Source organism: Zosterops lateralis (genome assembly GCF_965231275.1).
Source record: "Zosterops lateralis genome assembly, chromosome: 11".
NCBI lineage: Eukaryota > Metazoa > Chordata > Aves > Passeriformes > Zosteropidae > Zosterops > Zosterops lateralis.
In genome coordinates, this window is record NC_139771.1 from 13,225,635 (window position 1) to 13,249,943 (window position 24,309).

A 24,309-nucleotide genomic window follows, 5' to 3' on the forward strand; every position below is an offset into this window, starting at 1 on the left:
ATTTCTGAGCCTTCAGAAGTGTTAACAGATGTTCTTGAAAGCCAAAGAAGGTGCAGCATGAGAGCTGCAGAAGCTAAGAGAGACAAAATGTAGATGGTAGGATAAAAGCCTGGATTTCTTTTTATCTCAAAGCTTCATAAAATTGAAACAGTTTTTTATGTTCCAAAGCTATCTGAACTATGTATGGGTGGATTTGGAAGGAAGCTTGGTCTGCATGGTGTGAGCTGATAGAGCTGTAGATGTGTCACACTGGTGTGTAACTGCCACTGATGGATTCTTGCTCAGCACTTGCTCAAGGGCAGAGTTGTGCTGAAAATCTCAGCTAGACAAGGTGTGATTTCAGAAGTCACTTCAAATTATATGAAGATACTGGTGAGCTTTGGGTTGCACATTACGAAAACTTCTTCCCCTGAGGGTGCTGGAACAGGTTAGCAGAGCAATGTGCAGTCTTTGCCCTGGAAGGTTTCCAGGTCAGCCCCAAAGTAGCCCTCAATTCCAAATAGCTCCCCTTGGAGGGGTAGGTTGGACTGGATTACCTTCAGAGAGGCATCCCTTCCAACTGCCATTTCAATGAGTCTGAAAAACTACACTTTTCAGGAGAATCTGTGAGAAGAAGCTTGCCTTGCAGTACCTGTTTTGTTGGGACACTTAAATAGTTAATATGTGAATTCAGTCGTGTCAAATAATGGGTCAAGGAGGCTTTTACTCTGTCAAGATGAAAGATCAGATGTTTTTTCATTAGGACTGGCTGTACTGTAACACACAAATGAATAACCTTCAGGAGTCCTGGAATTCCCTAGATTTCTGACAGAGATTGGCAGAGTTTAGGGTAGTTATGGGGGTCCTTTACAGCCAGAAAAATAGCCAAGCAGCACAGATAATAGGAAACATTTTGAAGGTAAGACTGACATACAGACCATATACTCAAATGCTACAGACTTCCCCAAGTGATTTACCAATTAAAAACAGTGGAAAGAAAAATCGGGCATACTACACCATAAAACATGGGATTGGTTTGATGTAATGTTGCTTTTTCTTTTCATTAGTCATATTTTCAAGTATTTGGAAAATATTGTTGGTTGTTATGAGTAGGCTGAAAAGCTTTCTGTTGGCTTTCCAGCAAATCACAGTATTAATTAAGCTTGAGAATTTTGTCTCTCCTCTTTTTTAAGCATACCACAACAGATATGTTACATTAAGTGTTATAGCTCTGCCTGCAAGTAAATAGAGTCCTGTCAATCAGAGCTGTCCAAAGTCAAAACATCTGGCCTACTCTTCTCCATGGAAAAAGAAATCCCAGCAGGAGGTTGAAGAACGAGAAGTATAATGGGAAGCCATTTTATGTGACAGCATGGGAAGAAGTGGTATTTTGCCATGTTTTTATTGTATTTCTGTGGTGCCCATTCATGGGTATTACAGAAGTGATTTCCATATGTAAGGGAAGGACACTAAGTCCTAGTCTGTATCCTCGATGGGCTTTGGGAGCTGTTTTCAGCCTTACTGGGTAAGATGAAATAGGGGAAACCTACGTTTACAAACCTTAACCAAAGCCATCTCATACTGAAGTTATAGATGACTGAGTTGCATCGTTTTAAGATAAGGTTTTGCTCTGATTCTCTAGTTTTAGCTGTGGTAATAAAACTTGTTTTCCCAAGGAAATCTTGAAGAGAATTTCCTGAATGCTGAAGCATTTTCAGTAATGGCTTCCCTGCAACTGAGGTGGGAACAAAATCAAATTTGCAGCTTAATACTAAAATTTGAATGATACAATAATATAGTGGTACAGTGATCTCTGAATTCATAGATATGTGACTTGAACGTGCTTATACACCAAGTACTTTCAGAAATATACAGAAGTGCATTTATAGTATGTAATATTGTGCTTAATAGAGAATTGGACTCCAAATTACTCATAAGATACACTGGTTGTAAAAAATGAGAGTTAATTATCTTCAATTTCACCATACTGTTTAAACCGTGGAGCCTTTCTTCTTAGTAACTGTTCCTTATTAGAAAATCCAAAGCTTTCACAATAGACTTTGATATTTACTGTAAAATGGAAGGAGGAGTAAAGCTTTCACACCAAAATGCTAATATTGTTCTCTTTGTTAGTGCCTTTGTATAGCATATTAAGTGGACCAGCCTGTCAGTCCAAGTTCTGTAGCTTTGTAGGCATCCACCTTCCCATAAACCAGTCATCTTTGGACTCTGGACTATACTTTTTTTCAGCTGGGGAAAAATGCTGTTTATCCTTTGTTGACTGTCTGCCCTAAGTGTGGGTGGCTCTGCTAAACTAAAAGCATGTGTGTGGTAGGTGCACTGTCAATACACACTTTCTGTTTTGTTAAACAGGTTTATTGTATGAGCAATACTTAGTCTCTAAATGCCTGATGCCTAATGATTATATGATTGTGTTTTTACATTGTGGTTTGATAAGTGGAATGCTTGTTGTTGTATTCGAGTCTCCTCACTCTCTCCAGGAAAAAAAAAGGAATTAAAATCCAGTTTCCTAGGAAAGACTTGCATCTTTTAGGTAGGGAGAAAAAAAAAAAGAAGAAGAAAAAAAAAAGACACACAAAACCAACCAAATCTTTCCTAGTAAATTATGCTAGAGTTTTGCATTTTTATAGTCCTGTTGAGTGCACGATGACAGGGTCAATAGACATGTGTGCATTTTCAAATTATTTACAAGTTGCTGAATTCTAGACTTTCTGGATTTTTATTTATACTTTCTCAGTCCATTCAGCAATTAGATGTCATTGCAGTGAGCTTCTGGGCATTCTGCCAAGTCTTCACTATTGTCAGGATGCTGGATAAAGTACAAAGGAAAACTCTTGTCTATGTTTCCATGTAAAATTTTATAAGTAATGTATAACCTCAGAAGTGAGACCACCCTTATTAAACTAAGAGCACAGGTAGATAAAAAAAGGACTGATGCTCACGTTCCTTGACTGTCTGTACGGGTGGTTAGGGTGCGCAGATCACCTTGACATGCAAGAACTGTTAATATTCATGAATTAATAAGAAAATCTGGGCTAGAACTGTGGGCTTTCGGCGGCTAAAGTGTCTGTATTTAGCATTGTAAAACTGTGCAATAATGTAAATGTTGAGATAACTAAAGATAAGCTTTTTCCGAAGAATTAAAACTGAACAAAAACGGTTTGAAATTTCAGCAGCTCTGCATTATTGCCTCTTTCAGTGGGTCTTGTAGGTATAATGGCATGTTTGGCAGAGCCTTCTTCCAATGCACTATAGTGTGTAGTTTTCCACAACTGTTGTCATCCTTTTTTTAAAAAATCACTCTTTAAATTTTAGAGTTGTTTTTGTTTCACCAGTTAATATGGTTAAAATGTAGTAAGATAGAGGAACGTGTGGAGGATGGGACTAAGTACTATTTTTTTCATTGTACTATGGTGAAGCTGATTATTAATTTCCCCAATAAATTTCTGTGAAAACATGATTTCTCTGTATCAAAAGGCCTCCCAAAATATAGATATTCACCTGCAAATCGGAGTTGAGGTGGAGCGAGTGTCTCATCTTTCCTCGTGCTCCTTTTTCTCAGTGTTTTACTCTGTATATTGCACTGCAAAGAACAAAGCAGTGCAGCAGCAGTACTTTTCCCCTGCATTTTAGAGAAGATGCTTGTAAATGAATATGAATGGAGATTGTTATGCTTTGATACCAGTTGAAAGGAAATCTGTGTCCATGCCTGGGTACTTGCTAGGCAAGATTATTTAATAAGTCACAGACTTTTTACATGAGAGTCTGAGAACAGCCATGCTGTGCCTACTCAGAGAACAGACAGGATTTGAGCCTCTGATACTATAATGACAAAATGAAAAGTGATTTTGTTTTCCTGTAGGAAAATAGAAGAAGCGTATTTCAACTGATTTGTTTGCTGTTTGTAATTTGTAATTACTTCTTTTTACTTATTTCCTCTCTCTTTTTCTTCCAAGTTTGTGCCGAAGCTTTCAATCCAGATGAGGAGGAAGAAGATACAGAACAAAGGGTAAGAGTGAGGGATCACTCCATGCATGGTTCTCTCTAGAGACTGACAGGCAGATGTACATTGCCTTTTCTTACCACTCGTGCTTTTCGTGCTGAGCGTGGTGTGGTGACACTGGCAAAGTGACATTGCTTCAAAATTTAGAGCCACTTTGTCTCATGGACTTCTTTAGTCACTACAGCTTTAATACAATTTCACTTCAAAGGATTCAAGAGCTGTGCTTAAATCTTAACATCTTTAAAGTTTAGGCTATTTTCCTTTCTTAATTCTCTTAAAGGCTTGTTGAGGCAATTCCTAGATGGTCGATGCTGTTGAGAAGAATTAGTTAAGCTTTACCACAGCTGTTTCTTCATGGGTGCTTAAAATTCCTCACATGCTTTTTGCCGTCTTTCTTGTCAGAGCGGTTCTGCCTGAGTAGGAGAAATGCTTGCTTGAAATATTTTAAGTCTGCAGCCACCTGTTTTTTCTCTTGTTCTTGAAAGTTGGGAGTTTCTAGGAATTACAAATCCAGATATTATAATTGTATTTCTTTAGAGGTGAGTTTTTGTGAGCAAATCATGTAGCCTGGTTGGTGAGAGTCAGTGTTTTCTCTCTGGACTTCTGGTGTTCCTTTCCAGATTCCATTGCAAGCATGTGTACACTTCTGCAATGAAGATCTAAGGCTAATATAATTTCTCTTAAAAAAGAAGAGATACTTCATAAATAATTTTTATATGCTATAAAAAGAAAAAACCACTATGAGTATGTCTGGTTATCCAAATATTTGTAAACTTGGACACATTTATTCCATCAAAAGTCTTAATTTTCTTGACTGATGTTTCAATATTCTGTTTTCTTTTAAAACAAGGATCTGAGACCTGTTTAAATTTGGGAAATAACTTTCTAGAAATGCCTACTGATATAACTGGTTTTTGGAATCCTTGTTATTCCAGAAATAAGAAATGTTAATGTGGTGCATGTCAGGTAATTATTTTTTAATATATTTTCATAATTTGCCCCTAACAAGCACATATATAAACATTTTCATGATACAGTATGAGTATTGGTTCCTTTAACCTGATGTTTATAAATGGAAGGAAGTAAGAAAAAAAAATCTCAAACAACACAGCTTTTATTTAAGTAATTTTGTTAGAAAAACCCATGCTGATTCTGTAACTTCTTATTGGATGGCCTGAGACTCATATGTATCATATAGGATGATATAAACTGCCTGTATGCCAACAGTAATTATACTGGGATTAATATAGCCAGAGTTTAGGAAGAAAACTCTTCACTTTTTCCTCTGTTTCATGTGTTCAAGCTTTGACTGTGGCTATGTCTGTGTTGGAAGGGAAGGGAATGGAAAAAGCATTCTCTTCTTTCTTGCCTTCACTGTTATTTTTCATATGTTAATTGTCAGCATAATATTTTTCTTATGTGTCTTTCATTCTGTCTTGCATTGTATATTTATATAAATACTGTTTATGCAAACAAGAAAAAAGGACTGTATACTTTTGGCACTTAAATTTGTTCTGCTTTTTCATGCTGAAGTGAAGGTTTAGTCTGTAATCATATTTCTTTGTTGTCATGACTGTTCTGTTCTACTTTGTTTTAAAGGTAGTTCATCCAAAAACTGATGAACAGCGATGCAGACTGCAGGAAGCATGTAAAGATATCCTGCTCTTCAAAAACCTAGATCAGGTAATAGCATTTTAAGGAAATCATAAATGGAGTTAATTTTTAGTTATATACCGTTAATATGATCTAAAAGTCGAGACACAGTTTTTAAAGACAAGAAAATAGGATTCTGTTTAAAAGAGGAAGAATATTTTTGGTGTAGTGGTGCCAAGAGATACCACAATGATAATTCCCAACCTCAGGAGCACAGTAAATATTTCAAGTGTATCAGCAGCATGAAGACTGGCTTGCGTGTATTTTTAGAAACTCAGCTGTGATCTACATCTTCAACTTTGAACATCTGGTCATTGAAAATGCAGTGAAAGTATATTGTTAATGGGCTTGGGAATAGCAAAGATGGTAAAGCAGGTCAGCATCAAGGCAAGGCATTTATATGGTGTCATCTTTTTTGGCTTTCACAGTTTCCCTGGCTGTGCTGCTTGCAAAAAAGGGAAGTTCAGTTGTGGCTCAACAGGGAAATCCATCTGGAGCCTGCTGTGCAGACCAGCATTACCTGTGTGGGCTCCACATCTGTACCTGTCCTGTCTCATGTGGGGCTAGAATTGCAGCTTCTCTAGGACAACAAACTATCCAGGGAAATAAGTCTGTGGAGAGTCTTATTCAGTGTAGTGCTGATCATGACTGGAGCTCTTAGATGATGGCAGTACAGATAATTTACTAATAGATCATGGTGCCATTTCTAGACATACATACAATGAAATACATGTACTGTTGATAGGGATTGATGTGTGTCCATTGCAGTGAAGCTGTGTCAGATTATACCAAACATATGTGTGCTTTGGCACTGAACTGGTATGTGAAAATTGAACCATTTGGACATGAACTTGAGACAATGGCTCTTCTGTGCTAGAAGTCTGGTTGTCTGCATTATTGAACTTGTACTAATAAGCTGGGAAGGAGTGAGCTGCTAGTGGAAATCAGCACATAATATCAGTCTTACTTGTATTTTTGTACTGTAAAATGTACAAAAGTGTGGTGCAGGTTCCAGTTCACTATCCAGCCCAAATGAAATGAACTTGCCCTTGTCCAGCAGTAATGCTAAGATGTGTTTTCTGATAGTTGTGTTCCCCCCACCCCGTTTGTCTTCTAGGAGCAGCTGTCTCAGGTCCTTGATGCCATGTTTGAGAGGAAGGTGAAACCTCAGGAGCATGTGATTGACCAAGGTGATGATGGAGATAACTTCTATGTCGTTGAGCGGTAAGCAGCTGTGCCTGTGAAATGTAGAGGATGTTTCTCTTCAGCTTCTTAGAAATGGCAGAGAATATTTACTGCAGGAAAGTTTCGGGAGGAAAATTATTTGTTTAGTTTATTTTTGTGCCTATCAGCATAAGCACAGCTTAAAACCAGTCATATGATATGTTTTCTCTAGACCAGGTTATATTTTTTTCTGGGGGAAAAGGAGAGGGGAAAGTAGCTCTGTGGTAAGGGGAAGGGGTAGGAGATTATTTTCAGGAAGGAGAATCTAGGAAATAAAAACTTGGACTTTATTCAATTAGCTTTGATGACTGACTTCAGAGGGAGTTGGGGTGGCTCTGCCTCTGTTAGTTGTGATTTGCATTTGCAGAGTTTAAGGTGCCATTTTGGAATTTTTTCCATCAAGCAAATTCACATAATTCACATCATAATTTTAGGTTATCACGTATATGTGTAACAGGCATATAATACATACATTTGTGCATGGACATTCTGAGTATCTTTTACCCTTTTGGAAAAAATATGGCTAATGTTACTTTGAATAACTTATCCAAAGGGTAATTTAAGAACGTAAATTTATTTCCTTCTGCAAAACTGTAATATTACACAGAATATTACTGAGTGGTTTATAAATGTCTGTTGGAACATGATCTTAGCAAACTGCTTTTTTGGTGCACTGTTATCTTGTTTATCACTGAAATAATGACACCATTAATATTGTATGAATTGCTTTCAAGGCAGTTCTTTAAGACAGGTTGTTGCCTTTTGAATTGCAAAAAAATTTTAGGTTATAAATTGTTCATTTCAAACGATTCTTGTTCATTTTCAGGACATTCCCCTTTCTGGTTAATGAAATTACAGAACATAAGGCTGGATCAAATATATTCCACCCATATTCCTGTTCCCTGTCCTCTGCTATATCAACCCATTAGCCTGAACCAGTGGTGCCCCATTTCTACACTCTGTTATCTTCCTCACCTATTCTTCCTCAATCCAGACCCATGTCTTTGGCTAGGCTGGCCAAGTTCCTTCTCTTGCCACATTCACCAGAGAGATCAGGCTGTAACCAGAGTTACAGACAAGAGTAGGGTACTGCAGATCAGAACTTGTGCGAGCAGAGCCACCAGCTCTGCAAAGATAAGATCTGTGCAAAGCAGTGGTTCCTAATTTTGAGGAAACCTAACCTCAGTTTGGGAGCCTCTCAGAAATGTTAGATACCATCAGCCTATTGTGACTTGTTTCTGTGCAAGGCTCTTATCTTGTTGGTTATTAAAAGCTGTGGTATGAGTTTTAACCTAAAATGAAGAAGTGAAATGGAACCTTACCTTAGATAGTCAGGTAAAGGCTTTTATGGTCTCTGTTCTACCAATGTAATGTTATTCCACAAGTTTTTTTATGTCAAGAGGTAGGTTTGTTCGAAGTTTTCAGGCCTTTAGGTTTTTGTTTTGTTTTATTCCCAAGTTAAAAGTATGTGGGAAAAAGGTTGTACAGTGTAGGAAATTAAACTTGGTGTTGGCTAGTGACACCATGGCAGCCTTTGCTGTGAACGGTAACTTGGCTCCAAATCTTTTGTTGGCTATTTGGTTATTAGGAATAACTTCCGCAGTTAGGAAGTTTCAGTCCGTTCTCCCTTTCCAGTCTTCCACCAGCTCCCACCCACTTATTTTGTCATGCAGAGGAATAGCAGAATACTGGTCCTTATGGAAAACCACAATATTTTCACTTGTTTGCAAGTGCAAGTTCGGAGGACTCTGGCTTTTTCATGAGTAGGCATGTCTTGTTACTCCCAAGTAATTAATGCCTAAATATTGCTGAGGATTAATTTCTTTCTGTCTAAATGAACAGTGACTGTGTTCTGGCACAGTCTTTTTTTACTAAAGTCTTCTGCTTGCAGCACTTCCTCACCAGATGGCTCGTGTCCGAGTGTCTTTTGCAATGCACAGAGGGGCAGCAGGCAGGGGAGGTACAACCTGAGGAGGCAGCAGGTGTTTAGTGCCCTCTGCATGGAGGGCAGAGCTCAGAGGGATGTGTTGCATGGCTGAACATGGGATGCTCATCACTGCTGAGGAGGCATCTGCTGGGTCTGTGCTGATGGAGCAATCATCACTCAGGAGGGGCAGCATTGGCCTCTGCTGCCTCTTGGCACAGACTGATCCACAATCTGAGCTGCCCTTTTTTTTTTTTTTTTTTTTTTTTGCCTGAGGGTTTTAAATTTTTTTATGTCAGTACTTTTCAGTTGAGTCCTTGGCCTCGTAACGATTACCATCTCAACAATTACACTTCGGTCTGTTTATTACTCTTCTTATCTTGGAGGGCTTTAGCTCATGGACTCTCTCACAGCTCAGCAACAGTTTTCTCATAAAACTGAGCCAAGGTCACCCAGTACTGCATCACCAGTTTAGTCCTTGGGCCAAAGGCAGCTGAATGCTTGACTGAAGGTTACGTGGCTATGGTTATTTGGAAATAAACGGCACTAGTAAGTGACTTTCAGGCTGAAGGATGGGAAGAAGTTATTGTTGCTTTTGCTTAAGGTGTTCATATCTGGCTCATCCTGATCAAAAAAACAACTCTGAAGATTGTTGCATCTGGTGCCTCTCAGAGAATAATTAAATAGATATCAGACATTAATTACAAGAATTAGTGACACTTTCCATCAGCACTAATCCCTTTTTAGTTTACATTTAGTATGCTGCTGGTTTCTTACTCTCCTATGTGTGAGTAAGCAGTAGAGTATAAGGTGTCTGGTAGGATTGTTATGGAGTCTCATGTGCCTTCCTTCCTCACTTAGTACGATTTCTGGTAATTCATTTTCTTTTTTTCTCACGTGCCTAGTGATGCTGTGCGGTGTAATACCATTTCTTCTGGCAAAGATCCAAACTAGTCAGGAAAATTATACGTGTATTCAGCTGCCTAAAGTCATGAAGGTGTTCCCTACCTGCCTTTCTCCTGGACATGATACATTTTGTGAAGTGTCTTAGGCCAGTGGGTAGTCCCTGAACAATCCCTTTGCCATAGCTAAGAATTAATCAAGCCTACTCCAATGTATTTTTGAATTATTCTTTAAAGCCCCAAGCATGACGGTCCTGAAGGTGTTACAGATTTGTTTGACTTTCAAAGGGCTGCCTTTCTGTACACAGCTGCTTTTTTCATAGGCAGTTCCTGTGGTGCAGTTTACAGATTTGTGTCTTGACTTCTGACTTGCTGTACTTGTACCTGCACTTCATTAGAGTAATCTTTTGATTCTTGGCAAATTCTGGAATAGTGTTCTCTTAACTTGATTATAGTGTAAGAATTGTGCCTCATGGAGAACTGGGTGCAGGAGGCCTTTTGATTTGAACAGATTACAGCTGAGTATGAACGAAGTGCAAGGAGATTTCTGGTGGCTGGACATTTCCTCTTGACCTGTTCAGAGATCTCAGCTAGATAGCAGGTTTAGAGCATCTTGGGGTTATGAAATACACATACTCTGAAACTGGAGTTGAGACAAACCTATAGTAGTGGGTGGGCAGTTGGATTGAGTGTGTCCCAAAGGTCTGCAGCAGTGCTGGTACTGAGAAAATGGGTAGAGATGGATCTGAGACCTCTCAAAAGAGGCCTCACTGGGTAATATACGTGTTGTGACATGTCACTGTTAAAGATGATGAAGCTACTTCTCACCCTGGCCAGAACAGCAATGTCAAAATATTGTGCAGAGGAAATCAAGTAGATCCTGCCCATATCTATCAGCAGTGAAATGCTTTAGTAAGAGACAATTATTGTGAAAACAGTGTAGATAGAAGCAGCTGAGAATCAGGCAGTTGGAAAGCTCAAAAAGTTCCATCTCATACAGCAATAAAAGGAATATTTGTATAACAGCAAAAAGCTGTTTTCAAGATTTGTACTGGGATGTTGTCTAATAAAAAATGTTTATTCCATTGTTTTCCAGAGGATTGTATGATATTTTTGTAGCAAAAGACAACCAGTCTCGCTGTGTGGGCCGCTACGATAATCACGGCAGTTTTGGGGAACTGGCATTGATGTACAACACTCCTAGAGCTGCCACCATTGTTGCCACAACAGAAGGAGCCCTTTGGGGACTGGTAAGGAAAGGAAGTTGCTCTCATATGCATAATATTTTAAGTATCTCACTGTGTCCAGAGCTTCTCTTGATATGGCTCCTCTGCTCATAAGGTATTTTATCAGGATCTACTATCTCATCTTCTGGCATAATAGATCCATTGTACAAATCATTTTGGCTGACTTTCTGGAACAACTTGTCTGTAAAAACTATATCACTAGTTCTATCTGTCCCTTTATAGTTTTGCTTTTACTGTAATTGTGGCTTTTTTTAGGGGAGTGGGAGGGGGGTGGCGGGGAACCTCCTGGTTTTGTTTTCATCCTGCAGAGGACCATGGAAGCATTAAAGCACGTGTTTTTGGGAGGCGGAAACAATACCTAGATCATGTTCTTTATTTTAAACTCACATTCCTACCATTTTGTCTCACAAGGGAATGGGAATGTGTTAAATATCTTCTCGAGGATGTTGGTAATTTGAAGAGGTTAGAAAACTGCCAAAGCTTCATTTTCCTTCACAATAAACTGTTGTTCTGTTACCTTGGAAGAGGCTCTCGGTCAGCATGACCTACAGGATACCAAGCTAAATGATGGTGTTGCTTTGCCTCTAACCCAGCAGTGCTGAATGTGAAGCTGTAGCCATTACTTTCCTTTTTTAGTTCTTTTCTCTGCACTATTTGGATGGGGTTATTTTCCCAGTGCTCTCTTACTCATCCGTGAGGGTTGGCATAATAAATGGATTGTGCGATGAACGGAGCCTTTGAAGCCACAAGTGCTGTGTGCTGTCTCTGTGCCCCGGCTCCTCGGCAACTATCGCTGGGGGCTGGCGTGTGTTGTGACCTTGATTGTAGGACTGATAAGCTGCTGCACATGGCTGTTTGTGCAATCTCAGCGCTTGCTGGGAGATCTGACTTCCCTTTCATTTGTGAGGTGAAAGAAAAGAGTTTGGTAAATCAACCAGGGAGTAATGTCAGAATCTCATTTCTGGAGGAAGACAGAACAAAGCAGCTAGCTACAAACTGAGCTCATTCATAAAAGGAAGAAAATGAGAAGATGATTCTTTGTTCCAGTTTGCCTTTGAAAATTGGGTTAATTTTGCATTTAGTTTTTCTGTGATTATATTCAATTAATTAGCAAGGTGTAGATGAACAGGGACCCTTTGCTAATTATCTGTTCTCGAGAACATTTTATTAACTAAGGCTGCATTTTCCTCTCAAACTTAAGTTATTTCTTCCAGTTATTCTGTTTGCTGTCATGTTTTATTGTACTATTTTGTCCCTGATGTAATTTAAACATATTTTTATTAGTATGCAGAAGTCATTGCTTAAGCTCTTTGGTTATCTGCCATTTGGGAAGTGTGGATTACTCCTGCTGCATTGCAGACTTAGGCCAGCAGAAATCTGGAAGGCTCAGGCACAAAGCAGTTATCACAGTGGGTCCCTTCTGGAGAAGGGAAATGTCGTCAGCCTTTGCTGCTGAATGTGTCTGGGGGAAACCTCATGATCACACACGCTGCCTTCACAGCTCAGCTTTTTTTTGTTCCAATACTACTGCTTCTCCTCCCTCAATGATACTCTCAAGAGGGTGAATTCTGAGGTTTTATGCTTTTACAATCCCAAAACCCTCCCCCCGCCCCAAGTTTCTGTGTCTTTCTGCTTCTCCAAACACAAACATTTGAAGACACTTATACCACTGAAGAATTCCTTCTAAAAAATCAGAAAAATCCCTTCTGCTTTATCATCTCTTTTACTCCTTTGGATAACAGTAATACCATCCTGCCTTTCATCTTCCTCATTCTTCAACTTTAAAGTTCCATTGGTATCACCTCTGTTAGTCCTTGTTACAAGTATTTTTAACAGCTGCATCCCTTAAAAACATCCGCTTAATTGAAAATACCTCTTCACCTCCAAACGTGGCTGCTTAGGTACCAGCTGATGATTTTGGGAACGGCTCTCAGGATGTTTCTGCTAATTATAGCTTTTTTTTTTTTTTTTTTTTTTAAACCATTTTCCTGACCAGATTTCTGCTCGTGTCCTCTGGCTTTTTGATTTTTACACTTCCAGCCCCACCTGCGCAAGGCAAACTGCAGCTCTGGCTCTGTTGGCGGGTGCAAAGGGGGCAGACGCTAAGGGAAACACGTGGCGGGCAGGTGCCTTTTCCCTGCGGCCGGTGTTTTGGCGGTGTTTGCTGGCCGGTGTTGTGTTTACTGCCCGGTGTTTGCCGGCGGCAGCTCTGGCGCTGCGGGCCCGGCCAGGCCGCGGTGCCGCGCCCGCAGCGCCGCCCTGTGGCCGCGGGGCGCAGCGCGGGCGGGGCTGGGAGGGGATTTTGTCCCTTTGGGGTTTGGGATTCACAAACGCACCCGGCAGTTTTTCCTTGCGGGACGCGCACGCGGCTGGCAGAGAGGAAGTGGTCCTTCCAGAAGCTGGCTCTTGGATCTGAGAAGGTGGAGTGAACAAGCCTGCTGCTGTTTGATACTCAGATTCTGACCTGTTTGAGACCGGTATAAATCTTCAAGTTTTGAAATGTGACTCAAGTAGAGAAGAATCCAGTTCAGACTTAGTTCTGCAGTTGCCTTAACAAGTGCTGGAAATGCCAGTTTTCACTGGCTTCAGCAGGAAGAGCAAAACTTCTTCATTTAATGCAGAAGCATGAAATAAATACTAGCAAACAGGCAAAACAAAACCCCAAAACTCAACCCAGAAAAACAGTATAAGAGAGAATAAAAATTGAATCCCTGAATGGCTGTCTGAGAAGGATCAGGTCTTACAGCTCCCCATTTTTTGTTATTGCCAGAAGTACTCCAACAGGAGCTGTTGCAGTCACCGTTGTGGTGGATATGGTATCACTTTAGCAGCTGCTTTCTCAGCCCTGGCATTTGCTGTAAATACTCGTTCATGTTTGTCAGTTCTTTAAACAGGGAACATTTCAGTGAAGAGGAATAATGTATTTCTCTGTGCTGTTTCTTGCAGGATCGAGTGACATTCAGAAGAATTATACTGAAAAACAACGCAAAGAAGAGGAAGACGTATGAATTATTTATTGAGTCTGTGCCCCTTCTTAAATCCTTGGAGGTAAAACCACTCAGAAACATCTACATCAAATTCTTGCATTAGCAGTAGCTCTAGTCAGTGTTCCCTGCTAAATCAGAAATCTGTCATTTTTGCTTAGAACAAAATATTAAGTGCTGCTTTGCTATCACATATACTACAAAAATTAATTTGCATTGCTGAAACAGTTTTGGGGCTTTTTTCCCCAGATCCTTTATTCACAGTAGCGATTTGCTGATCTTTATCTTGGTCTGATTTTTTAAAAGTTCTTTACACAAACCCCCCCCACAAAACAAAAAAACACCTATATGTATTTCAGGGAACAGGTATCAAAATGCAGTTTGGTAGTCAGGGCTGTGGTTTCCTGTGAGGGTGTGATCCTGAAGTAAGGATACAGTCACCGGGATATTTGGCCTTTATCAGGCAGGAATATTATCAGGCAGTTTTAAATTTGAGACAAAGGTGTGGGCTGTGGTAATCTTGCTTTAAGCTTAACTTAATATTCAGGAGTTAAACTCCTAAAGGGAAGCGCTTGGACCTGGGAACACCCACTGTCCTGTTGGGGTGGGTGGTGCCTGAATTTAGAAACAATGTGGAAATTGTCACTTCTGTCACCCTGTACTATCAGCAGGCTTTTGGAACTGACCAGCCTGCTTTTGCATTAGTCTGCCTTTGCCTTAAACCATAATTTAACTTTTTTTATAATGAAAAAAATATTTTCCAGCATTAATCTTTAGTATTTGAGCTCTTAATCCCTTTGGGAGAAGATTATAAAATTGCAGAATATCATTAGGTGTGAACAACAGCCTCTACTATGTATTAGTTTGGACATACATGGTAGCTGTGGAAGGGGTAAATTACACAACACCTCTCTCAGTGCCTAGCTTAAACTGGTTCCTCAATGTGACTTTTTTTGAGCACAGAAATGACTCAAATATTTAAAGATACAGAAAAATAACTCATTAGCACTGGATGGCTTTTTGCATGACACATTGCAGTTGAATCACACATGGACCAGAATTTGATTTCTCAAACATAGGCAAGATGAAGGTGCATTTGGGGAATGAATGGATTGATTACAACTGAATCATCTGCTGAATTTTAACTGATAGAATTTTCTTCCTTTCTTGGTATGATTTTTTTGTGCTGCTCTGAAGCAACGAAATTGTTTTGTGGGCTTCTAAATGGGTGATGGGAAACACTGGAGATAATTTATTTCTCCCTTCCTGTTTGTGAAGACTCAGGCATGTCTCCTAGCATGCCAGTGCTGCCTCCTGCCCTTGCTGCTGGGCATCCCACTGCAGGGCCTGCTCACAGCTCACAGCCCCTGTCCTTGTCATGTCACCTTCCTCTTCACTCTAGCAATGAGTTCTTGGACACAATTCCTCCCACACACACATTTAAGTAAATAATGGTTAAAATATTTTCAAAATGCTTTGCTGGTATTTCTCTTTGAAGTTTGTTCTTAGGAAATTTATAACATTTTTCAGAGATTTTTCTTCAACTCAATCGTAAATAAAGTGATTTATTTCTCCTCCTCTTTGCTCTAAACCAACCAAATCAGATATTTGTTAACTTGAGTGGTAAGACAAGCACAGGGATAGGACACTAGACAGTTTTATTTCCCTGTTGATTATGGTAGTCTTAAGACCTGTGTTGTAGTACTATGACAATGTCATTTTGGGGTTATATTCATAAATTGTGTGTTTGTGTGTCTAATAAATGTCTGTTCATTTCAGGAGGGGTCATAAAAATTCAGGGGAGTTCACAGAGATAAGCTATAATTGATTATTATGTTTAATTTTCCTTTTTGCTCCAGGCATCAGAGCGAATGAAGATAGTGGATGTTATAGGAGAGAAGGTGTATCAAGATGGGGAACGTATAATTTCTCAGGTACGTGAAATCTAAATTTCTCTTTATCATTCTTCTTTCTCTGCTTCTGTTTTTTTCTGTTTGGGATTGACTTGCAGGATTCTATTACTTGGACCAACTTGGCATTTATTCTTTTAATATTTCTAATTTATTTAACCACTTCTTGAATATTTGGGGAATGGACAGCGTGTATTTTGCTGCGAATTTATTCTCTTACTTTAGCTTCTTGGTATTTCTTCTCTCATCTACGTTTTATAAGTAGTCTTTGCAAGGATTTGAGTTGAGTGTGCCTTCAGAAGCTGAAATTAAATGTCTATGCAGTTTTCAGTGAAATCCCCCATCTAGAGTTTTCCTAGGCCCCTGTGACCAGATTAAACAAGGAGTCATTAGCTCTAAGAAACTGTCAGGGTAAATAGAAATCATTGTTTCCTCTTGTGCTTTCCCGAGGTATTTCAGTGGTCTGGCTTCAGCTGACATCCTTTAGTGGTTGGGGAATGTTTTGTCTGCTGCAGTAGATCAAGGCCAGGGTGGTGGAACATGAAGCTGGATGAACTCAAGCTATAGCTCTTGGATTTTTTTTTTTTTTTTTTTTTTTTTTTTTTTTTTTTTTTTTTTTTGGGCGTGACAGAAATAACTTTTTGGAACACTGTTACAGACAGTAACACTGTTTGGAACACTGGAATTTTGCATCAAATCAAGTTAAGGCAAGAAAGGCTTACCTGAAGCTAAAGGTTTTTGGTTGCAACCTTGTTCTTGTTGTATAGACAGAATACAGCTCCTTGATAGTGACTTGAATAATTGATCTTAATTATCTTGAATGTCAGATAACTGAATATAGGAAACAAGTTTGCTGATAACTGTCAAATTACTTCACTCCAAAAATACCCTCAAATTTTTAAGTTGAAACTCTTTTTGCTTAAGACCCTGAGAAAATGGAACTCTCAGCAAAATAAGAGCTTATAAATCAGTCTCAAAAATGAGAATTCATACCATCAGTGATCCAATTACACAGTTGGTTTTAATCTTTTTTAATAACTGAATTAAGGACAAGGATGTAATTATCCTTAAAAGGAGGATTAATAGTTTGGATAGGTCTGGGTGATGGTAATACACCGCTAGAGATGATGAAGTTCTGTGCTTGGAAAAGATATGATAACTCTTACATTACGGCAGTTGCATCGATAGCTTTTCCTTTTTGAGTAATTTTAAATTTTAATTACCTTTCTAGAATCTGACCTTCAGTTCAGGGCAGTAAGCTTTAAAACACTTTAAAATCATTAGTAGTGTTATAAGGGTGTCTCCCACTCAGTTTGTTTCCATTCTTTTTAAAAATAAAGTACTCTTTCAGCAGATACTTCTTCAGAAGTTAGCGTAAGACATTAGTTCATGCTGTGATGGTTGGCAACGGTGAATGAAAAGTCTGCACTGGATGGCTCAGGACCATCCCCAGGAAGCTTAGCTAAAGGCCTAATTTCTTCTGTAACTCAATGTTTAAATCTTACATCATCTTCTCCCAGCCCATGCTTCATACTCAAGTTACAACCATTTCTCTCCATCCTTCCCATCACATTCATCTCCTTGACCACTTGACTTAATGTCAGATTTCTCTCTCTCTCCTCACTTTGTTTCAGGTTTTTCTGCTGAGCTGCTTTCGTTGCCTTATCAGTTCCTTTTCCAGCCTTTGTCTCCCTGAAGCCTTTAGTCCCTTTGTTTTTGGTTTGTAGCAGGAGGCACATCACAAATACCAACTCTTACTTCCAGCACTATGCCAGGCCCATAGGAACAAATATAGAGAGGAAATGTCCTGTCACAGATAAAACTCTAAAATTATAAAGTGCTGGTGAAGCTCTCCATAGCAGATGTAAACTGGGATCACGTGAAGATTTTAAACATGATGAGGTTGAGAGAGATGTGAAAAATGTTCTAGAACCTCTCACAGGATGACAGGAATAGTTGAGGTTGGAAGGGAACCCTGGAAGTCACCTTGTCCAACCCTCTGCTCAAGGAGGGCGACGGAGAGTTTAATGGCACCTTTTTCCTGCTGAAACAAACACAGTTGCTAAATCCCTGTTTTATTAAAATTTGCTTCTGAAAATTCTAGGTTCTGCTTAGTTTCACTGTTGCCTATTTCCATCAGGATCAGAAGATCTGCATTTAAGTAATTTTGCTATATATCACCAATCTCCTTTGTGTTTTCCTTTCCTTCTGCTCTCTTACTGAATGATGTGGACTAATACTTCCTTCCCTGTGGGCTCCTCTGATGTATTATCCCACCAGTCACCTTTTAATGTTAAGAACTGAGCGTTTGTCAATTCTAGCAGATTTCTGCAGAAGGCCTAGTTCAAAGTGAATGCATTAATATCTTTCATACATATTTTCACAGTCAAGTAAAAAATAATTTATTTTACCTTTTCTTCTCAACAGGGTGACAAAGCGGACTGTTTTTACATTGTAGAATCTGGAGAAGTAAAAATCTTGATTAAAAGCAAGGTGAGTTCAAATTGAGTGATTAGGCTTTGTATTAATCAATCCCTGATTTGACTGATTAATACGAGAGATGTGAAAAAGCTCCCCCTGAGTTATTTTAATATATTATTTTATTATGTTGATCGGCATTATTCATGTGATGTAGGTTGTAAACTCCCATACCTCTTTTGAAGCAGCCAGAAGTCATCTTACTGAAGTGCAAAGGTCTTTTGCTTCTGTCTGCTGCTCTGCAAACTAACCTGATATGTGAGACAGCCCACAGCTCAACCCGATCCCATCCCTCCCCACACTGATACACTTCCCTGGCCTTAAGGGTGGAGGTGAAACGTCTCCTCCATGATTATAGAAGACTGCACATCACAGAACGTGGGGTCTGTTATCTTTAGTGGCATACTAGATGTTGGCATTTGTATGGATCTCAGTACAGTCTGAAGCAGCCAGGGGAGCTGCCTGTGGTGCATGATAAAGCCTGTGTTAGGCCTTGTTAGGCTACATAACAGCAGTTCCCAAAGCTGTAGCAGTAGATACCAGCCCATCTCAAAACTTGTGGGCTGGCACATGTTTTTCTTACCAAACTTCCAATTGAACATGGTGTTGAGGTGTTCTACCATGGCATGGGAGGTGCTAGTTTAAAGGCCTGACACCAGGGAGCTGTTGTGCAGGTGTGAAATATCTGGGATTAACTGTAGCCTTGTACAAGGACAGAGCTGTGTGCCAATAATGAAACTGCCCTGTTTGACAGACTATGACATGTAAAGAAGCTAATCAAGAAGTGGAGATTGCCCGGTGTCACAGAGGGCAGTATTTTGGAGAGCTTGCACTTGTTACCAACAAACCCAGAGCAGCCTCTGCCTATGCTGTTGGGGAGGTCAAATGTTTAGGTAAGCAGATGGTCTTTGTTTCTGGTCATCCTTTTCTGTTCTTTGCTTGTCTCATGGACCATGCTTGAGTGAGCAGCCATTCAAAACCCAGCAACCTTTTGGTAACTGGCAGTCAGATTCCAGAAGCCAGGAGCATGGGCTGGAGTGGAGCTCCAAGTGAAAGTTGGAGAAGCACTGCTGCTTCCTCATGGCAGATTTTCTATTTTCTGTGTGTGGCCTGTACTTGTTTGTCACACATAGCCTTCAGCTCATCTTTTAATACCACTGTGGGGTGTGTTTGGCTTCTGTATTTGTCCTTGAGATCAGGTTTGTATTTCATTAATCTTGTTTCTCCAAATAACAGTGAGGGAGAAATCAGAAACATGATTTCCGTTTCTGTGGTTTCTTTTGAAGCCTCAGCCCTAAGTGGGTTGAACTGAAGGTCTGTGTTCTGAGTTAAAAAAACAGATTGGTATTTGGTGTCCTTTTTGACAAACAGTCTTGTTTTCACCTCTGTTCCATTACAGTAATGGATGTGCAAGCATTTGAGAGGTTGCTTGGACCCTGCATGGACATTATGAAGAGGAATATAACACATTACGAGGAGCAACTGGTGGCAATGTTTGGCTCTAGCATGGACCTGATGGATCCAGGGAATTAGGCACAGGGTACCTCAATGCCTTCTTAGTTCAAGACACAGAAAAGCCTCCTATCAGCAACACAACTCACAAGGACAACGGACACTATGGAACAGTTACTGCTGCTGTTTTCTTGGGCATTTTAGAAACCATAAACAAGTCTCAGCACAGATGGATTGCTCACTCCTCCCTGCCTCCACTTTGCTGCTGATACTTCATTATTAGACCTAGATTAAAGATGATTCTAACCCTATGTTCACTTACTTGGTTCAGAATGGCGTCTGTCCAACAGTTCAAGTGCCTGATACGAAACCCAAAGTGTGCAAGATTTAGAAGCCTCCTTCCTTCTGGGTGTTACTGTTGGGATAAATTGTCCCGTCAGATCCTGTAGTGGGAGGTTGCCTGTTCTGCAGAGGCAGCCTGTGGAATACAAGCCTTTTTTGGGCTGATTACCTTCATCTGATGCTTTCCTTACACAATGTCAAATTTGCTTTTAATTGTAGCATCTGGGTTTGAAGTTAAAGTATCAATGGAGCCAGTGAATAAGATGGCACTGAAGTTTTGGTCCACCTGCTGAAAGCAGCAGGTAATAAATATAGAGAGCTCTTTAAACCAAGTAAACCGAGCTGGGGACATGGGAGAGTCTGCTTAGCAACCAGATGCAGAAAACATATTTTAAGTGTTTTCTGAGCAGCAAAGAAAATTGGTTTACTCTATGCTGTCCAACAAAGTGCAGTGGTTCAGATCAAATGGCCTGAAAGTGTCATAATTGTCATCTCCCCAAATTTGCTCCTTGTTCCTGACACTGAGTACATTTTATGGTGGTGAGATCACAATATATGACCTTCTCTTGCTTATGGAGTTCCTTTATACTGCTACATTTCCCAGGGTGCAGTTGTTGACTGGGTCAGTTTTAAAGCTTTTTAAAGGAGGTGAATGTTTTGTAATTTAAATGAAGACTACTTCTGTACTTGTTTACAGGAGCTTTCCCCTAGCCCTAACATTTCACAGTATTTTAACTTCATTAGACACTTGAATGCTTCCAAATACCACGTTGATTTGCTAAACTTTTCAAAAGTTGGCAACATTTGACTTTGTAAAGCAAATGTCTTTGCTAACTACGCAGTTGGTGTGTTTGAGGAGTCTTTTTGGTTTAGGTGATAACTAAGCTAATGATGTTTATCTAAAATACCTGTTAAATTTGCAGCATTTATTAGGTAGATTCTGTTTCTATAGCTTTAAGGACCTTAATTGGCATATGGCTGAGATTTTATCAGGGTATTATCTAAATAAGAATCAGACCATAAGAAGGACATTTTTATGGTGTACAAACAGAATATATATATTAAGACATTGAATTTGGAGGTAATAAATCTAGTGACCCTTTGAATTTGCATTCTTCCACAGCTCATGCAAAACATACTGGTGTTTTATGGGGTTATAAAATTTTAATTGTGAATACTAGTGTAACAGAATTTACTCTTTTTATTCATGGCCATGATGTAAGCAAGAATGGAAGGATGCTAATCTTGAATTCCTGCTTTTAGTTATCACAGTGGACATTTCTCTAAGGCATGAGATGCTTAGCAGCAACTCTTAAGTTGATTTCTGGACAGTTTTTCCCCATAGTGGATGAGCTCCTCCCATTTCCTGCAATATGAGTAAGATGGAAAGTTGATGAATTTGAATGGCTGTTGTCCAGTTACTGTAATTGCAGTCATATTTTTATATAATGCAAATTATTTGTAATGGACACCACTGAACTTGGTGTTTCCATATTATTAAAGTCCTGGTCGTGATGTCTAGTGGCTGTTCTAACTGCATGTATTTTAGAACAGTGAATTTCACTTGCTTTCCTGGGCTGTTTCTTTGTCATAAATTACAGCCAAAGAAGCAGCAGGTACTTTTCACTCATGCTTCCAAGGTTTAACACCAAAGACAAAAATAATTGCTTTCATCACAGAATTTATCAAACCAAACAAAACCCAAACCAAACCAATAAAAAAAAAGGAAAAAAAATCCCACTCATCAGCTCCTTGCAGTGATAGCAGATATAACTTTAAGATACTTTGGGCTCCATGACAAAGAGTTTCTGAAGCCAGCTCGTGACTGTCCTGTGTACCAAACATGAACTGGTATCTGAACCAGCCTGAGTTTCTGTGCTGCCTAAACTGTCATGTGAGCTAAAGAGAAACTTGCTGTGATTAATCACCAGCTGGCCTTTGTTGCTCCCAGACAGAATATCCTCTCCTTTATCTAGAGGAGCCTGGCAGGTTGGGCTGCCTTACAGGTGGATTCTGGTTCTGAATGCCTTTGGTTCTGTGCAGGACAGGACTGTAACCTCAGGCACAGGCAAACACAGGCAGTTGTTCCAAAGTTTAACCAAAACCCAGGCAAGGCTGATGTCAGACTCTTGAGATATTTCTGCCTGGAAGGCAGGATTTGATGGCTTCTAAAACTCAAAGGAAAAGATGAGGATATAAAAGCAAATTATTGGGATCCCATGTGAACAAGAAAAAGGTTTTGAAGTTTTATCTTTCTCTGGGCTCCCGGGAGCAGTGGCATACTGGGCAATGCCATCCTGCATCCAGGGTTGGTGCAGCATCATTCTGTGGTGTAGAGAGGCAGCTGACTTTGAGCTGAAAGAGAATGAGCTGCTAAGAAGGCTCATCCATTTAAGAAGTATAATGTGCAATGTGCCTGATTAGTTTGGTCTAGTTTAACCAACCTGTTTGTACAGTTTTGGAGCATGAAAGTAGTGAAAGAAGCTTTAGTAAGATACTCAGTATTGCCAGGAATCTGGTTAGAGCACCAGCAGTGAGCAAAATTGGGCCATGTGTGAGTGCTGATACTGAGTCCAGGCAGTGACTACAGCACCTGTTTGTGACCATCTGCCCCATCCCTGTATCTCAGCTTGTTCCTTTGCAGTCTGTTCATTGCAGTTGTTGCAGAGAGTAAGCCCAGGAGTTTTGTTACTGCTCAATGTTCAGTAAATCTGCTACTGAGTCTCTGAAATTGGCACTAAAGAGAAATTTAGTTTTTAATAAAACAACTCAGCAGCAAAGCGGGCACAGAGCATCCTCTTTTTGAGGCTTAGAGGAAGACAAATCTCCTGTTTGTGATTCCCTGCTTGTGATTGTGGTGAAGTCAGTGAGAGGAGCTTTCAGTGGTTAAATATCCTGGCACTTGGTATTTCTGTCTAATGTCACAGCACAGGTTTGAAAATGTAAAAGAACAAAAAAGAGCAGAAGCGCTCTCTTCTTAGAAACACAAGTGCAAAACTTAAAACTTTAAAAACAAAGTGCAATTTTGCACAGAGGGCAAAAAAACCCTGAAAACCCTTTGAATGTCACTTCCATTCTTTCTTTTCTGTTGGCTGAAAGCAGACTCTTGTTCTTGACTTGTATTTGTAAACTAGTCTTGCCAAAATACAAACACGTTGGGTTTTTTCACTTCAGATAATTTTTGTTGTTACAGTCACTGCTGATCATTTAAACTTTTTTTCAAACCATAAATTTTATTTCAAGAGGCCTTCCCTGTGGATTTCCTCCTCTGCAGCACTACACTGCTATTTCAAGAGGCAAGAGAAAGTCACCTCACAGGAGACACTCAACAGAGCTTAGCTGGCTGGAGCTAATAATGCGCTACTAATTTTCCTCTGTGGGGCAGGAGGGGAATTAAATTCTGCATAAAGTTGCTACCTCAAGGCTCCAAGTGCTTTTAAAGGTCTTTCACTTGGGAGAATTTAATAAGACAGTTCTTAAAATTGGTCTGTTTTGAGTTAAATGTTTTTGGATTTTTTTTTTTTTTTGATTCATTGAGGGACCCTTATTTTAATTCATTTTACTACTTGATTCTCAAAGGATGAACAGCTGCGAAGTTTGGTTCTTGCACTGTAGTGTTGAACATGAAAGAAAAATATCTGCCATATAAGCATATGGTTTTAACAAGTTAAACCACTCTGGGGTTCAGCTTCACTTTTGGTTAATAAAAAACTGACCTGTTGTGTCCAGCCTTCCTGTACAGTCCTGTGTGTGCTCGTTATTGACTCGCTGCAGCTGCCACAGCCTTCCAGCAGCTCCCTGGATACACTTGGAATGCCTGAGTGAGCTCCTCTTGCCAGAGCCTCACGGAGAGCAGCCCTTGCCCTCCTGCAATAGCAAAAAGAGATTTTATACAGCACCTGACCTCCCAAGTTTCGCTTCTTGGTGATGAAATCTTACTAATATCTTAAAAGTAATACTAATTTCTGTAGTTATTGTTAGCCCCAATAAAACTGGTTGCTCTGATAAGCTGGCCAAATTATCATGGAACTGATTTATTGAGCACTGCAGTAACTGGTTCTCAGTTCCCAGGAAAAACACAGTATTCCTGAAGGTATCTTGTAAGTCTACACTTAGGGCTACTGAACTTTATGTGGCAAATTGCCTTTTCTTTAACCTAACAATCTGAAAATTACTTTGGTACATGTGAA

The 24,309-nt window shown here is 39.7% G+C and overlaps 1 protein-coding gene across 1 annotated transcript in view; it reads left to right on the forward strand.

Annotated features, from left to right (window-relative positions):
* Nucleotides 1-23,858, forward strand: part of PRKAR2A (protein kinase cAMP-dependent type II regulatory subunit alpha) — a 60,579-nt gene extending 36,721 nt beyond the window's left edge. Inside the window, exons 3-11 of the mRNA XM_083869155.1 lie at nucleotides 3,957-4,009; nucleotides 5,603-5,686; nucleotides 6,774-6,880; nucleotides 10,803-10,956; nucleotides 13,900-14,001; nucleotides 15,797-15,871; nucleotides 18,275-18,340; nucleotides 19,080-19,218; nucleotides 19,725-23,858. Of these exons, the coding sequence (XP_083725281.1) occupies nucleotides 3,957-4,009; nucleotides 5,603-5,686; nucleotides 6,774-6,880; nucleotides 10,803-10,956; nucleotides 13,900-14,001; nucleotides 15,797-15,871; nucleotides 18,275-18,340; nucleotides 19,080-19,218; nucleotides 19,725-19,858 (914 nt within the window). The 3' untranslated portion in view covers nucleotides 19,859-23,858. The remainder of the gene's footprint in view (nucleotides 1-3,956; nucleotides 4,010-5,602; nucleotides 5,687-6,773; nucleotides 6,881-10,802; nucleotides 10,957-13,899; nucleotides 14,002-15,796; nucleotides 15,872-18,274; nucleotides 18,341-19,079; nucleotides 19,219-19,724) is intronic.
* The last annotated feature ends 451 nt before the right edge of the window (nucleotides 23,859-24,309 follow it).